The sequence below is a fragment of the Orcinus orca genome, chromosome 12 (genome assembly GCF_937001465.1).
Source record: "Orcinus orca chromosome 12, mOrcOrc1.1, whole genome shotgun sequence".
NCBI classification, from domain to species: Eukaryota; Metazoa; Chordata; class Mammalia; order Artiodactyla; family Delphinidae; genus Orcinus; species Orcinus orca.
The window spans coordinates 43,422,355-43,436,336 of NC_064570.1; the positions used below are offsets into that span (position 1 = coordinate 43,422,355).

Consider the following 13,982-nt stretch of genomic DNA (forward strand, 5'->3'; position numbering starts at 1 on the left):
GAAGGAACAACCTAAGACAGGCACAATCGCAGAGGGGCCATCAGGAGAGAACTTGGGGGGCCAACAGAGGTGGGGCATAGACCCTCACCCCCCAACTTTGCAGGAGCCTGAACCCTGTCCCCATGGCTGCTTCGCTTCCCACGCCCAGCTCAGATGGGAACCCAGGTAGCAGACAAGAGACCTAGCCAATGGCAACTGCCCTCCCGCCGCAGCAGGGCTTTGTTTCCCATTTCCTCCGTGGACCACAGCTTTCCTCTGTGTGGTAGCAAGGCTTTGCTCTGTGTGGTTCCCCTTGTCTTCCCCTGCCTTTGCCTAAAGTGATTTTGTAGGATTGCTATTGGGGCTGGGAAGTATTCCCAGTTCCGATGGAGGGTTTGAGGAAAGATCCCAACTGAGGGAAAAGCCAAGAAGGATTGTAATCACTCCGGCTCCCTTGATGACTACACCTGAGATCCCCACTCCCGGGCCAGGGCGTTGGGCTCGGGGAAATACGACAGGAATGTTTTTGTGGCAAGAACCTACTTTACAAAGTAAATTGGATGAGTTATGGCCTCCCTGGGGAGTTAAAGATATACTAGGAAATTCTTGGGTTTGGTGGCGGGGAAGGTTTTTATTACAATGGGTATATGCGAAATTAGATAGGGTAAGCTTTAAGGCAAATATATATAAACTTTACTGCTCTTTTTATAAGAATAGATATAAGGGACAAATTATATTTTGTAAATATTTTGCAAAGGACCTTGGTGACAGATTTAAGGTACAATGCCCTCCACAAAGACCCCCTAGGGTTAGTACGTTTATAGCACCTTGTTTTGATGTTAAAGGTAAAATGTTACGGCCTGAATGCATTTATAGATTGTAAAAGAGTAATGTGTTTGAGTTTGTGTTTTGTGTAACCGGCTAACTAAACAGAACATACAGGTATAAGAACATTTACTTCTGGGAAGAATGATGGAACCGCAGATAAAGTTCCTGACCTAGATGTGACCAAGATGTACCTAACCACAGGGGATGAAAGAGACTATAGAGATCAGAAGACTACTTGACCATAAAAACCTGTTTAACCTGTTGATGTAATCTGCTGACGAAAACGACCTTTGTTTTATGGCTTTGTACCTTTGTTTTTGATCTTTGTTTTATGGCTTGTAAGGGGTTTTTGGCTAGGGAACTAAATTGTTAAGATTGAAAGTGAGATTGCCTCACAGTATAAAAGCTTCGGAATTATGAAAATAAATTTGGCAGATCCTTACATCCTCTGAGGTGTCTTGTGTTCTGTCCACGCCGACTCCGTCTCCCCTTTCGGTGAAACCTGTTCAGCTGGGGCTGGTCCCCGGCAATAAGAGAGTGACTGTGATTTGTTTCCTCAGTTTTAAAATGGGGATAATAACAGTACTTCCCTCATAGAGTGTATAAGTGAATTAATACAGATGGAGCACACGGAAGAGTGTGGGCCACGTAGGGTTGAAGAAGTCTTAGCTGCTATCCCTTCAATTCACAGGCGCAGAAACTGGTATCTGGAGAAGCTAAGGAATTTGCCCAAAGTTACCAAACTGCTACAATCACCCCTCAAAGGACTTCAAATTCGGGGTAGAAGACAAGGAGTAAGACAACAATCAATGAAAGCAAATAGTAAATCAAACTAAAACTCTTTTGAAAACTATAATTTGCTTCTGGATACAGCTGTGTTTTACAATAACAAAGTAAATCTCATTTTTTAACTGTAAGACCATATAGACAAGTAAAAACAAAAAAACAAAACAGTACGTTTTTAGTCAGCATAATAGTTACAAAATTAATATGGGGAAATGACAGTCAAGGCTGTGGCTGACAGCCTTGAAGAAAGCAAGCTCCACGACTCAGATAAGACAGAGAGCCAGAGAACTCATGTGCCTGGGCCTGACTGGTGTGACGTCAGAACTGGCTCCTGCGGCGGCTCCCAGCAGCTTCTCCCAACTCCCAGAGCCTTTGGTGTTACTACCTTACCAATGTTTTAAAAGTATGTATTTGTGTGATGTTTTTGAATCAGTAATACATTTAAGTATTTTTAAAAGACTCAATTTTGAACTCTACCTGCTATGTGCTCACCTCTTCTGCAAAAGGTAATCATTCTTTTATGCATACAAAAGCATATATAAATATATATTCTTTTTCTCTACTTTTGAAATACATGTATTGAGGTATAATTGACATACAATAAACTGCGCATAAAGCATACAATTTGATTAGTTTGGGCACATGTATATATCTATTATGAGCTGAACTGTGGTCCCCTCAAATTCATATGCTGAAGCACTAACCCTGTTCCCCAGTATGTGACTGTACTTGGAGACAGGGCCTTTAAAGAGGTGACTGAGCTAAAATGAGGCCATGGGGTGGGCCCTAATCCAATACTATTGGCGTCCTCATAAAAAGAGGAAATTAGGACACATAATTAGGCAATTAGGACACAGAAGAAAGACCATGTGATGCTACAGGGAGAAGATGGCCATCTATACGCCAAGAAGAAAGGCCTCGGAAGAAACCAATCTTTTTGACACCTTGACCTCAGACTTCTAGCCTCCAGAACTGTGAAAAAAGAAATTTCCTTTGTTTCAGCCACTCAGTCTGCGGTATTTTGTTACAGTAGCCCTAGCAAACTAATACAACACCCGTGACCCCTCCTCCCTTTTAAATGCAAATATCAGCATATTCGGCACACTGTTCTGTAACTTGATATTTTAAAACCTTATTTTATTGATAATATGTTGTGATCTGCCTGTTTTTTTAAATTCCATGATTTATTTAATAGTCTTTTTTTGATAGACATGTGAAATGTTGTTACAAGGAAAAAGTTACAAACATGACAGAATTCGCCTGGTGGGATCAAACAAAATCCCACCAGGATTTCTTTCTTTTCTTCTTTCACTCTTTATTTCAACAATCTTTCACAAACCAATTTACATAGAGGGATATGGCAGTGAACTAGATGGTCTGAGTTCTTGAGCTCAGAATGTTTATTTTCTAGGAGCGACCTCTGACTTGCTAGGGGTTTACTTAACAGTGATTTATGATTAAAATATATTTATAATTGTTTTGGTTTCTAGGACTCCTTCTAATATGAACTTCACTAAACAGTTCATATTTGCTTTATACATCTCTTCTTCAATTTTGAGCTAGAAAAATTTCTCACCAATTATGGATTTTCATACACACTTTCTCCACTGTTTTTGGAATGGGCAGTAAGATACTTTTCAAGTAAAATACCTCCTAAAATGCCTGCCTGTGTTGGGGACTATAAAATGGAAATTATACTATTAAAGGAAATAAATACTTTACCAGTGAGCTGGAGCAAATTTCATAAACAGAAAGTGAAACTCCTACTCTTACCCTTTATCTACTTTGGCTTTGGTCGTTTAGTTAAATATGCTTAACTAACTAGCTCATTTCCACACCTAAAATGATAGGAAGTTTATTTCTTTTCAGAATAACAACCTTCAATTAAATGTACTCACTAAGACATCCTCTTGGTCTTACTAAAGTACGTCTTGGTGATCTGACCAGTAGCATCTGTTTCAACAGAAAATCTGTTTAGAAATGCAAATTGAAGCCTTTTGCCCAGCCCTACTGGATCAGAATCTCCATTTTAACAAGATCCCTAGGTGATTTGAGTGTGAAGTCTGAGAAACACTGATGTAGAAAGAACAGCAGGAAAATAAAACAAAACAAAAACCTGAGAGAACAATGAAAGGCATTCATTTCACCAAGGAGACAGTAATGGGCACCTGTGGGGAGCAGTGAGAATGAAGATGAAAAGGTAACCTAGCAACCAGATTTAGCCTTAGGGTGCTATATGGAGTGGGGAGCCAATGAGATTGTGTGTGTGATAAATATATTAAATATATTGTAAGTCTAACAGTAATAAGTGAGCAATACAAAATATATTGAAATTAAAAGCAAGTGACAAATAGAAATCTATGCCAATGAAAAAGTATTTGAGGGCAGTGGGCAAGAGATAGAAATAAGAGGTATAAAGGGAGGCAGAGGGACGAGGTAGAATGGGGAAGAATGATCAAAGCTTAACGGGAGGGAGGGGATGGCAGAGATGAGATATTTCTGAGGTAGATTAAACAGGACTTTATGAAAAATACAAGACAAAACAAGAAACAAACAAACCCCCCCAGGACTTGATGCACAGCCTCCTGGATGTGAAAGGGTGAAGATGATGAAGGTTTCCAGCTGGGTTTATTCAGCGGCTGGTCAAGTAATGAAGGTAAGGAATACAAGGTGACCAGCATATTTGGTTGTTGATTGCTTTCAAGGTGGAAGGAGAATCAAGTTTGATTTCAGAATACTGGGTGGAGGTGTCTGGTATACAAGACAAAATATGGTGTGAGGTTCTGGCAAAGACAGCTGGGGCAACATCTGGGAGTCAGTGGATAGGTGAAAGCTGAGGCCAAGACACCAAAGACAGCAAGTTGGGTCATGATTCCCAAATTGGGTGGCACGGGGGAGGGGTAGTTGGTAGCAGGAGACTGGCGTGGTCCCTCTCCCCACTGAATTTACAATCTTGCAAGGTGGACGGACTCCCTCCCCGCACCAAGCCTTAGCTCTGCTGAGGAGCTGAGTCGTGAGATAACAGATTTTGCCTAGAAGAGTTTCCCCGCCCCCAAACAGTCCTTAAGCCCCTGTAGGGATCAAGCTGAATGGAGCTCAGCTCCCCACCTGCTGAGTCCCCACCCTCCCTTTCGGCGCCTCCATGACAACGGCTGTCATCAGTCCTGTACAACTGCGCAGAGGATGCTGCAGCGCTGGGGTCTCTGGGATTGGCTCACCGTGCCTTCCATCCCAACAAGCTTCTTTGCCTTAATTTTACTTCTAACTTTAATCATTCGGAGCAATGATCTGATTTACGAAGACACTGGACTGTCACGTAAGGGCCAACTGACGTGACTTGTACAGTAACATTAACTGCCGTATGTGGGATGTTTGGTGGGTTACAAGGCTGAGAGATCAGTTAAGTACTGTTAATAACCAGGACCTGATGTAATACTGTGCCAATTCATACAAGGGATGATAAGGGAGTGGCAGGTGACAAACTTGAGAAAACTGGAGGATAGGTTAGTTGTTAAGGGGAGAGAGGAGCTGAAGATGACAGATTTCCCTAACTTGGGCAAGATCTGTGGTTCAAAAAGTTATAACAGAGTTATGGAATATGGGAAATGAATAAGTTGTTACAGGTATGTCAAGTTTCATGTGATGCCAGGGCTCTGGGGCATGGAAAGCTTAGAAGACAAATAGAAACAGGCCTCTGTAAGTCAGGCAAAAGTGAAACCAAGAATTAAGGAATTAGGAGTCATTAGTGAACAGGTGACAGTTAAAACCAGAGGGTGGTAGAGAGCTGACAACAGCAGGAGAAGAAAGGAGGGTCAATGCAGAACGCTAGAGAGTAGCAACATTTAACGAGAAAGGTGAAGGGAAACCAGCAGTGGAAACAGAGATAGAGCAGTTAGAGGTAGAAGAATCAGAATCAGCAGCAAAATAAACACTGTAACAGAACACAATGTATTAGAGATTCTTTAATATGAGCAGTATGAACCTCTTATTAATAATAGTTCTGGCAATCCTTTTGCCCGCTAAATGTGAATAAACTATTTTGTATCAGCCCCAGAAACTGCAGGATTCTCTGTGTCTTACACCAAAATATGTTAAATCAGAGGACCAGAAAACTAAAGCTGGAAAGTACTTTAGAGATCTGCTAGTCTAATCCCTTCTGGATGTGAAAAAACGGAGACAAGCTCTATATCTATATAAAAGCATGAAATCCCATACATTCTGAGGTCCACAGGCATTTTATTCTAATCATTATAGACAATGGTGATAGGACTTTGGGTCCTATTTCATCCATCCAGACTTTTCAACTCTTAAAGTTAAGACTTATAACATTTTCATACTTTAAATTCAGCCAAGATGACTATCAAGTCTTTTAATGAATATAATATCTGAAAATATAGTTTGGATAACTATTATTATGTCAGTCCTCAAATCCAATTTGATAGTATAAAACCAAAAGAAAATACTGCACAGAGGTTATAAGATAGATACCTCTACATGGTTATAGTTTTTAAAAGCTTACCCTTATATCTCTGAATACTCTTCAATTAAATAGAAATACTGCACAAAGTACAGTAATTTGTCAGCATAAGTTGATGCGTTTGTGGTCTCCAATATGTTAAAAAATTTGGTATATTTTTAATGTGCATTGTTTTCTGTTACTGGTGTTTGTGTGTCTGAGTAAAATTTTAATAAAAACCTTGGTGAAACGGCATAAGTACTACTGTAGGTACAGAACAGACAAGGATTTTCTTGGAACAAAATATGAAAACCTTGAAGATAAAAGTAAAAATAAACATCTATTGAGTACTTAATGTATTTAAATATAAGTTTGTGAAGAAGGGAAAAACACTGATATTTTTTTCCTGGTTTAATACAAAGAGTCCTACTTGACACCTTGATTATTTTTTTTAAATTTAATTTTTATTTTACATTGGAATATAGTTGATTTACAACGTTGTATTAGTTTCAGGTACACAGCAAAGTGACTGAATCCCTGATTATTTTTTTAACATCAAAGATTTATATAAGACATTAAACCAATATATAAAAAACACCATCGATCCCTGCCTTTCTACTAGGCCAGGGTTTCTTAACCTTGGCACTACTGAGATTTGGGGCCAGATAATTCTTTGTTGGTGGCGGTAGGGGTGCTGCCCTGTGTGCTGTAGGTTGGTTAGCAGCATCTCTGGCCTCTACCCACTAGATGCCAGTAGTATCCCCTCCTCCAAAGTTGTGACAACCAAATGTCTCCAGACGTTGTCTCCAGACGTTGCCAAAGTTGCCCTGAGGAGCAAAACTGCCACAGTTGAAAACAACTGTACTAGACCATTCTCATCAGCATAATGCATATTCGAGTATCTTCAGTTAAAAACAATAAACTACAGGTTTTCCTTGATTTACGATGGAGTTACAACCCGACAAAACCAGCATAAGTTGAAAATACCTTAAGTCAAAAATGCCTTTAATACACCTAACCTACCGAACATTAGCCTAGCCTACCTTAAACATGCTCAGAACACTTACATTAGCCTACAACTGGGCAAAGTCATCTAACACAAAGCCTATTTTACAACAAAGTACTGCATACTTCATGGAATTTACTGAATCAGTATTCAATTAAAACAGAATGGTTGTATGGGTACAGCATGGTTGTACGTGTACTGGCTGTTTAACCTCATGATCTGAGGTACTGGCTGACTGGAGCTGTGGCTTGTTGCCCATTCCCAGCATCAAGAGAGAGTAACAAAAGGCATATTGCTAGCCTGGGAAAAGATTAAAATTCTAAATTTAGGGCTTCCCTGGTGGCCCAGTGGTTGAGGGACACGGGTTCGTGCCCCGGTCTGGGAAGATCCCGCATGCCGCGGAGCGGCTGGGCCCGTGAGCCATGGCCGCTGGGCCTGCGCGTCTGGAGCCTGTGCTCCGCAACGGGAGAGGCCACGGCAGTGAGAGGTCCGCGTACCGCAAAAAAAAAAAAAAAAAAAAAAATTATAAATTTGAAGTACAGTTTCTACTGAATGTGTATTGCTTTTGCACCATCATGAAGTCAAAGAATCTAAGTTGCAGCACTGTAAATCGGGGACCATCTGTATGCCCCTGATCCTACACTGTCTTGCACCTAAAACCTCAGTTGTTTGACTGTTTTCATAGCTAAAATTCTAGAAAGAGTTGTTTACACTCATGGGTTTCACTACCTCCAATGAACTCTTCAAGATACTGCAGTCTGGTTCTATATCTATCAGTGCTCAAGACACCAGTGGTCTCTGTCTTGTCCACTACAATGGACATTTCTCTTTCCTTTTCCAATTGACTTTCAGTAGCATTTTCCCTAGGTGACCACTCTCTCCTCTCCTCACTGGTTTATGAATGTTGTACTCTATTTCCCCCACTATAATCTGTCTGCTCCTACATCACACTCTTTCTTCTCTATCCTTAATGTTAGAGTGTGTCAGAGCTTGGTCTGGGCCTTCTGCCTATCTGTATTCTCCCTCTATGTGATCTGATGTAAGCCCAAGGCTTTAAATACCCCTCTATGAGCAGATGAATCCCAAATTTATATCCTGAACCTATACCTGTTCTCTTGGACTCCAGGCTCATTTATGTAAATTTCCTAATTGAGAGCTCCAGTTAGATAATTCACAGTCATTTCAAAATTAGTACGTTGAAAAATGAGTTCTTAATAATTATATTAAGAACCACCCTGCACAAACTTTTCCTCTGTATTTTTCCTCATGGCTGTAAATGGTCCCACCATTCACCCATTTGCTCAATTCAGAAAAAAGAAAAATCAGCAACCTGAAGTCATTTTTGATTAACTCCCTTTTCATCTGCTGCTACTAAAGCATCACCAAGTCTTGAGTTTTCCATCTGCACAACGTATCTTCAATATGTCTACCTCTCTCCATTTCCAGTACTGCCGCCTCAGACCAAAGCACCGCAATGTCTCACTTGCGACATTCAATTGCCTGGTCTCCCTCTTTCTCTCTATCCCTCCCCACATCCAATCCATTCCCCACCCAGCAGCCAAAAAGGTCTCTATGTCACTCGTACATCTCAACTGAATAGCTTCAGGTTGCTTTTGGCATAAATATTAAAACCATTTCCACAGTGTATGAGGCTGCCTGCCTCCCTAATTTCACCCCTTCTCTGCCCATGACTGTGTGCCAGAATCACAGGTCCCTTCTCTGTCACAGGAACGAGCCCAAACTACCCTCACACGGAGGCTTTGCATTTGTTTGTCCCATTGCCAGGGATACACTTCCTCTGCTCTTCTCATCCTGCAGGTCCCGCCTGGCAAGTCACCTCACCTGACCTTTTCAGACAGGCGTCCCCCGGCCAGGCACTCTAAGGTGGCCTCCCGGTTTACTACCTCACCAGGCAGTCATTTCCATCTCAACAGGTAACATGACCTGTAATCATATCCCAGGCATTCACCAACTTGCTTACGTGCTTGTTTATGCATCCCAATGAGGGGGAAGAACACCTGGTATCTCTTTTATTCCCCTTGTTGCATCTAACACAGAGCTTTGTACATGGCTGTCAGCCAACAGGTATTTATTGAGTAAGTGAATGAACAAATCTTAAATAGGAGAGTAAAGATACAAAATGTTAACTTACCAAGTGTCCGGAAAGGCCTCTGACTTGGTAAATGAGAGAAGAAACCAGGCTTCAATGCATTTGTAATCACAATGTCAAAAAGATATTCAAAATCATTCCTAAAAAGCAATGATATTTTTCATACATTTATTTTAAGGAATTAGAAAAGGTCCATATAAAACAGAACTTAATCTTTGCCTATTTGACCACAGCATCATTTCTGATCTTTTGATTAACTTCTCTATGCTTTCTATACATTCTAAGGTGAACCTTACACTGGAAATAGAAGGTAGTCAAGCACTAATCATCCTGACACCACCCTGAAGTATCAATACAAACATAAGGGGGAAAAAAAGCATATTAACTCATTAACTCTAGGTGCTAGGCTGGTTTTCTCACTATGGCAACAATTATAGTGTGTAAATTCAATAGTTTCTAACACCTAAAATACGAGCTAAGTTTTCAAATTTGGGGCCTGAAATTTGTCTGGATTTATTAGCATCAAGAGTTATTAATAATTTTGTGTGTTACATGGGTCCTACAGAAAGCTAGCATTATAACAGGTCAGATGACATCTTTCAGAGAGTGTTCAAAATGTGAAGATACCTTATTTTGAAAATCAGGGTAGTATTACAATATGGTAATTTTTAGGCAACAATAATAATTGTTTTTTAGTCTGTATTTAACACTGTATTAAGGATTATTTGAGACAGCAAAGGAAAGATAGTCCTTGCTCCTGACAGACTCACTATTACATTGGGGAGATATTTACCCAACATTCCAGAATACTTTTACACAGCAAAACGACACTGCAGAAGAATTAAGATATGAAGAAAAAGTTTGGTAATCTATGCTAATGAAAAAGAAATTAAGACTTCCAAGTGTTTATTCTGAAGCATGGTCCCACTACCAGGACAGCAAATGTCTCTACAAAAGGCACTTTCCAAGGTATACAGGGCTGCAGCCTTAATTCACTTCAAGGATCCCAAACCTATACATTAATCAGAAAGCAGAAAACCACCGACAGACCGTAAGTACACCATAGGCCAATCTGAATCCACATGTGCTGAGGAACATGGAAATCAGGAAGCTAAACAGGTTGGCAAGAGGTCAGTTTTGAGGCTAAAATTTGCTTCATACTCACGGCAATTCAGTACAGTATCTGCTAAAATTTGAGGAAACAGTAGGGGAGATCTAACAGCTCATTTTAGAATCTGGCTCTGACCATGGATATTCCCTGGCATTGCCCGTAAGAATGCCACAGATAAGTATTAACACTTGCTGAGCCTTACCAACTACTCTCATACTTTTACCTGTATTGTGCTATTTAAACTTCCTGTCACGCCTATGAGATACTACTGTCCCATCTTTAAGATGGTGAAATTGAGGCTTAGAGAGGTCATAGAACCTACCCTAGGTTACGGGGTGAGTTGCAAGGCAGGGCTTGAGCCCACAACTGTCTTATTTTAAGTCTATGCATTTATGCTGCCTCGATGTTCATGGATGTCAATCCCACCCCTGGCCGTGTAAATGGGGAAGTGCCTGGCTCCACACGGAAATGGCTACAGAGGGATTGTATTCCAGGTAAGTAACAGGGGCTATAATCTACAACTCAGTGTCCCTCAATAATCATCCAAAGCTGAGAAACCAAATTCACGGAGGACTGCCCAAAGCACATGCGGTCCATCCACCTTTCAGAAAAGCTAAAGCCCAGACTATGAACGGGCTCTGAGCATACTGACCCGGTAATACCGCTCTGCTACAATGTACTTGGGGTGTGTTTCTGTCAGGAGATGTTAAGGGCTGTTATGAGAAACAACCACTTGTCACTCAGCATTGTTTAATATAATGATATGGTCATGGCTAACACTTCTGAAAAAGCACTGGTGTAATTTGTTATCAGCATTTTATAAGATCATGAAAACGAAATGACTCGTCACTTACCCAAGGATATATTCACAGAGGAGTCTACAGTAATCACTGTGAGAACTGGTAATTAACATAAGAATTTTCCCAGCATTTTTTAGCTGTCGAAGCCACTTTTTAACAGATTCCGGACAAGTGTGTAAATACCTGCCTGGATCTCTTTTTATTTCTGGAAAATATATTCCACAGTTTTCTGAAAAATAAAAATATGAAGGAGGTTTTTCTTTTTAAAATTTTTTGACTCAGTGTATTCTCGAACAAGTTCCTCTCTCTCAAAGCTATAGATAAAGCTAAAAGGATAAAAACTAGGTTCGAATAATCCAGCAACGATGCCATTACTAATTGCTTTTTTTTTTTTTTTTAACATCTTTATTGGGGTATAATTGCTTTACAATGGTGTGTTAGTTTCTGCTTTATAACAAAGTGAATCAGTCATACATAAACATATGTTCCCATATGTCTTCCCTGTTGCGTCTCCCTCCCTCCCACCCTCCCTATCCCACCCCTCCAGGCTGTCACAAAGCACCGAGCCAATATCCCTGTGCCATGTGGCTGCTTCCCACTAGCTATCTACCTTACTGCCTTTGTTAGTGTGTATATGCCCATGACTCTCTCTCGCCCTGTCACAGCTCACCCTTCCCCCTCCCCATAACCTCAAGTCCGTTCTCTAAGAGGTCTGCGTCTTTATTCCTGCTTTACCCCTAGGTTCTTCATGACTTTTTTTTTCTTAAATTCCATATATATGTGTTAGCATACGGTATTTGTCTTTTTCTTTCTGACTTACTTCACTCTGTATGACAGACTCTAGGTCTATCCACTAATTGCTTTTTAAGAATACTTTTCTTGTTCTTAAAAACATGATGATTGAGAATGTCAGTTGAAAATATTTTTTGGTTATTTGACAAGGACTGATAAAGTGTTAAAACAGATAACACGATAAACACAATACAAATCAAAGAAAATTTGATCAAATTTTCAAATCAAAGAAATCTTACTGCATTTGCAATGCCAATTAATAAATATTCTTTCAATCATTCAACAAATATTTGCTGAATACGGATAACAAATCAAAGAAAATCTTACTGCATTTGAAATGTCAATTAATAAATATTCTTTCAATCATTCAACAAATATTTGCTGAATACGGATAACAAACAAATACATATTTAGATAACGCACCAGGAACACGTCTTTGGCATGATGCAGTGGAGAAGGGAGCTGGGTTCCTGAGTCAGTGTTGTTTCAGATGAAACTGAGATGAGAGGCCCTGGTCTATTATAGCCCCTGGGAGGTGATGTGATGTTAAATGGAAAAACAAGTCATAAAAGGCAGGAAGGGGACTTCCCTGGTGGTGCAGCGGTTAAGAATCCACCTGCCAAAGCAGGGGACATGGGTTGGAGCCCTGGTCCAGGAAGATCCCACATGCCGTGGAGCAACTAAGCCCGTGCGCCACAACTACTGAGCCTGTGCTCTAGAGCCCCCAAGACGCAACTACCGAGCCTGCATGCTGCAACTACTGAAGCCCGCGCCCCTAGAGCCTGTGCTCCACAACAAGAGAAGCCACTGCAATGAGGAGCCTGAGCACCGCAATGAAGAGTAGCCCCCGCTCGCTGCAACTAGAGAAAGCCCGCACAAAGCAATGAAGACCCAGCGCAGCAAAAAAATGAATAAAAATTATTTAAAAAATCATTAAAAAAAAAAAAAAGAAAAAGAAAAGGCAGGAAGGCAGTGCAGTTGACAGTGAAAGCCGAAGAACCTGAGTCACTGAGCTGGGCTTGCCAGCTCTGTCCCTTTGGGTCTTTAGAGCCCAGGGGGTCAGCCTGAGCTCTGAAGCAGCTGGTACCAACATTTCCAGAAGTCCTGGTCAGATGCACCCACTATGTTTGATATGATGCCTTAAAAGTTATGAGTACTTAGGCACATAATTGCAGATTTGGTTGAAATGCTACTAGATTCATAAAGCACTTTAGAGATACTGTTCTTTGGGCATGATAGCAGTAGTAAGCAAATAAAGAGAACCTGAGTTCCTACTTTCCTTAACTGCTAGGAAAAAGACACAGGCATAAACAAAACAAGAAGTGAACGAGCTTGTAGTGAATTATAAACTGTGCAATAGATATAGGCTATAACTGTAATTCTGTACAATGTCATGCACTTAAAATAAATGAAATGAAAGTTATATATCAAGAATGTCAGGACAGAAGAGTCTCTTAAGAAAAAAAAAAAAGAAGAAACAAAAGCAGAAATGGTAGCAAATACTGTTGTCTGATTGCCCAAATCCACTCCCCTCCTTCTTTGCTAAAGAGTATTCTGATTTTGTTTGAGGTTTCATCCTCCTCTGAGGGGCTAGGTGCTCAGGGAGGGTGGGTGTCTACCAGTCTAACCTAACAGGATAATTCCTTCCAATGTCCTGGTCATGTAAAACAACCCAATTTAATGAGCTTAAACATTAAGGATATCTATTATTTGCAGCCTACAGCATCTCTGTTCAGAAAATAATACATTGTAAGAATTAATCATAACCCGATTAAAAAAATTACTTAACAAAATAAAGAATGTTACAAAATGAGAATAATATTCAGACATCAGAACACCAAGAACAAAAACAAAGTTCGTGCTCTTGTATTTTGCCCTACAGAGAACACATGTGTAAATCTCTAGGATCTCTTAATATCCCAGAAGCTATGTAATGGCCCTTAAAAAAATTAAAATATACTTTGCTTTTCACGAAAGAGGAGGTACTAGTAGTAGAGGACTAATTTAAGGAAGACAAAAGAATAAAATTAAATAACTAAAAATAGAATAGTTTGATGAGTGAGTGGCTATCAAAGCAATGGCAGAAGCTGTGTCTTTCCCAGAATTTATCTAAA

At 40.2% G+C, this 13,982-nt stretch overlaps 1 protein-coding gene across 4 annotated transcripts in view; it reads right to left on the reverse strand.

Annotated features, from left to right (window-relative positions):
• Window positions 1–13,982, reverse strand: part of NT5DC1 (5'-nucleotidase domain containing 1) — a 218,637-nt gene that overhangs the window by 111,120 nt on the left and 93,535 nt on the right. For all 4 annotated transcript variants that reach the window (XM_049695535.1, XM_033418621.2, XM_033418620.2 and 1 more), the window contains exons 7-8: window positions 11,131–11,305; window positions 9,208–9,305 (exon numbers count right to left, since the gene is read on the reverse strand). In XM_049695535.1, the coding sequence (XP_049551492.1) occupies window positions 9,208–9,305; window positions 11,131–11,305 (273 nt within the window). The remainder of the gene's footprint in view (window positions 1–9,207; window positions 9,306–11,130; window positions 11,306–13,982) is intronic.